The sequence below is a fragment of the Xylocopa sonorina genome, chromosome 6 (genome assembly GCF_050948175.1).
Source record: "Xylocopa sonorina isolate GNS202 chromosome 6, iyXylSono1_principal, whole genome shotgun sequence".
Taxonomy (NCBI): domain Eukaryota; kingdom Metazoa; phylum Arthropoda; class Insecta; order Hymenoptera; family Apidae; genus Xylocopa; species Xylocopa sonorina.
The window spans coordinates 13,575,001-13,576,318 of NC_135198.1; the positions used below are offsets into that span (position 1 = coordinate 13,575,001).

General features: G+C 65.3%; 1 protein-coding gene across 1 annotated transcript in view; it reads right to left on the minus strand.

Annotated features, from left to right (window-relative positions):
* The window catches only part of Vvl (ventral veins lacking), a 1,566-nt gene extending 248 nt beyond the window's left edge, over positions 1 to 1,318 (minus strand). Inside the window, exon 1 of the mRNA XM_076897147.1 lies at positions 1 to 1,318. This exon is cut by the window's left edge and continues 248 nt beyond it. Within this exon, the coding sequence (XP_076753262.1) occupies positions 1 to 1,273 (1,273 nt within the window). The 5' untranslated portion in view covers positions 1,274 to 1,318.

The following is a 1,318-nucleotide window of genomic DNA, read 5'->3' on the forward strand; positions in this document are numbered from 1 at the left end:
GATCCTGGGGATGGTAACCCTGGTGGAGTCCCGGCTGTCCCTGGTGCCCGGGCGGCACGCCCTCCATCATACCGTCGCCGAGGGTGTTCGGCGGCGTCATCCTCTTCTCCTTTTGCCGGCGATTGCAGAACCACACCCTGACCACCTCCTTCTCGAGCTGCAAACTGTCCGCGAGCGAGGTGATCTCCTGCGCGGACGGTTTCGGTTGTTTGTGAAAGTGTTGCTCGAGCGCGCCCTTTACCGAGACCTCGATCGAGGTCCGCTTCTTCCGTTTCCTGCCCTGGGCGGCGATCTTGTCGATGCTCGTCGGCGAGCCGGTCGTCGAGTCCGCCTCCTCGAGCCACTTCTGCAGCAGCGGCTTCAGCTTGCACATGTTCTTGAAGCTCAACTGTAGAGCCTCGAACCTGCATATCGTCGTCTGGGAGAAGACGTTGCCGTAGAGAGTACCGAGCGCGAGACCGACGTCCGCCTGGGTGAAACCGAGCTTGATACGGCGTTGCTTGAACTGCCTGGCGAACGCCTCGAGGTCGTCCGAGGTCGGGGTGTCCTCCTCGCCGGCGCTCTGATCCCTGTCGTGCGCGTGCCCCGGGTGCAACGAGTGCCCGACCGGGGACCCGGGATCCCTCAGGTTCGGGTGGAGGCCGGTCTGGTGGTTGTGCAGCTGCGGATGATGCTGATGGTGATGCGGGTGAAGCATACCGTTCATCGCGTAGTGTTGAAGGGTGGTAGGCGAGGCCGCGCCGCCGCTCGGATTGTAATGGGCCGAGGATACGACCGGCGCGTGCCAAGAATGCGGTGAGCCCATCCCGGCCGATTGATGGGGCCCGGTGCGGTGCGGGTGCATCGACTGCTCGTTCGCGGCCGCGGCGGCCGCCGCCGCGTTCGCCGCCGCCGCCGCCGCCGCGAGCGGTTTCACGTCGAGCCCGGCGTTCGTCTGGTGCGGGTGATGGTGCGGATGGTGGCTCGTGTGGTGCATCCCCATCGAGGCCGCCCAATGGTCGCTGCTCACCCACGGGTTCGCCGACGCGAGGCTCGCCGTCGGATGCGACAAACCGTTCGGCGACGGCGACGGCGTACCCTGGTGATGGTGATGATGGTGGTGATGATGCTGCGGCGCCACCATGTACTTCATCTCCCCGGCGTCGGCGGCGCTGCGAGGCGAGCCCGAGGAGTAGCCACCCACGGCGATGTTCATCCCGATCGCGGTACCGGAACCACCATCCAGCTCGGACGACACTGCGCTACTAATCGGCATGTACGTGGTAGCGGCCATCTACTGCCTGCTATTCCTCCTCGCGCAGAGGTTTCCCTCCTTTCT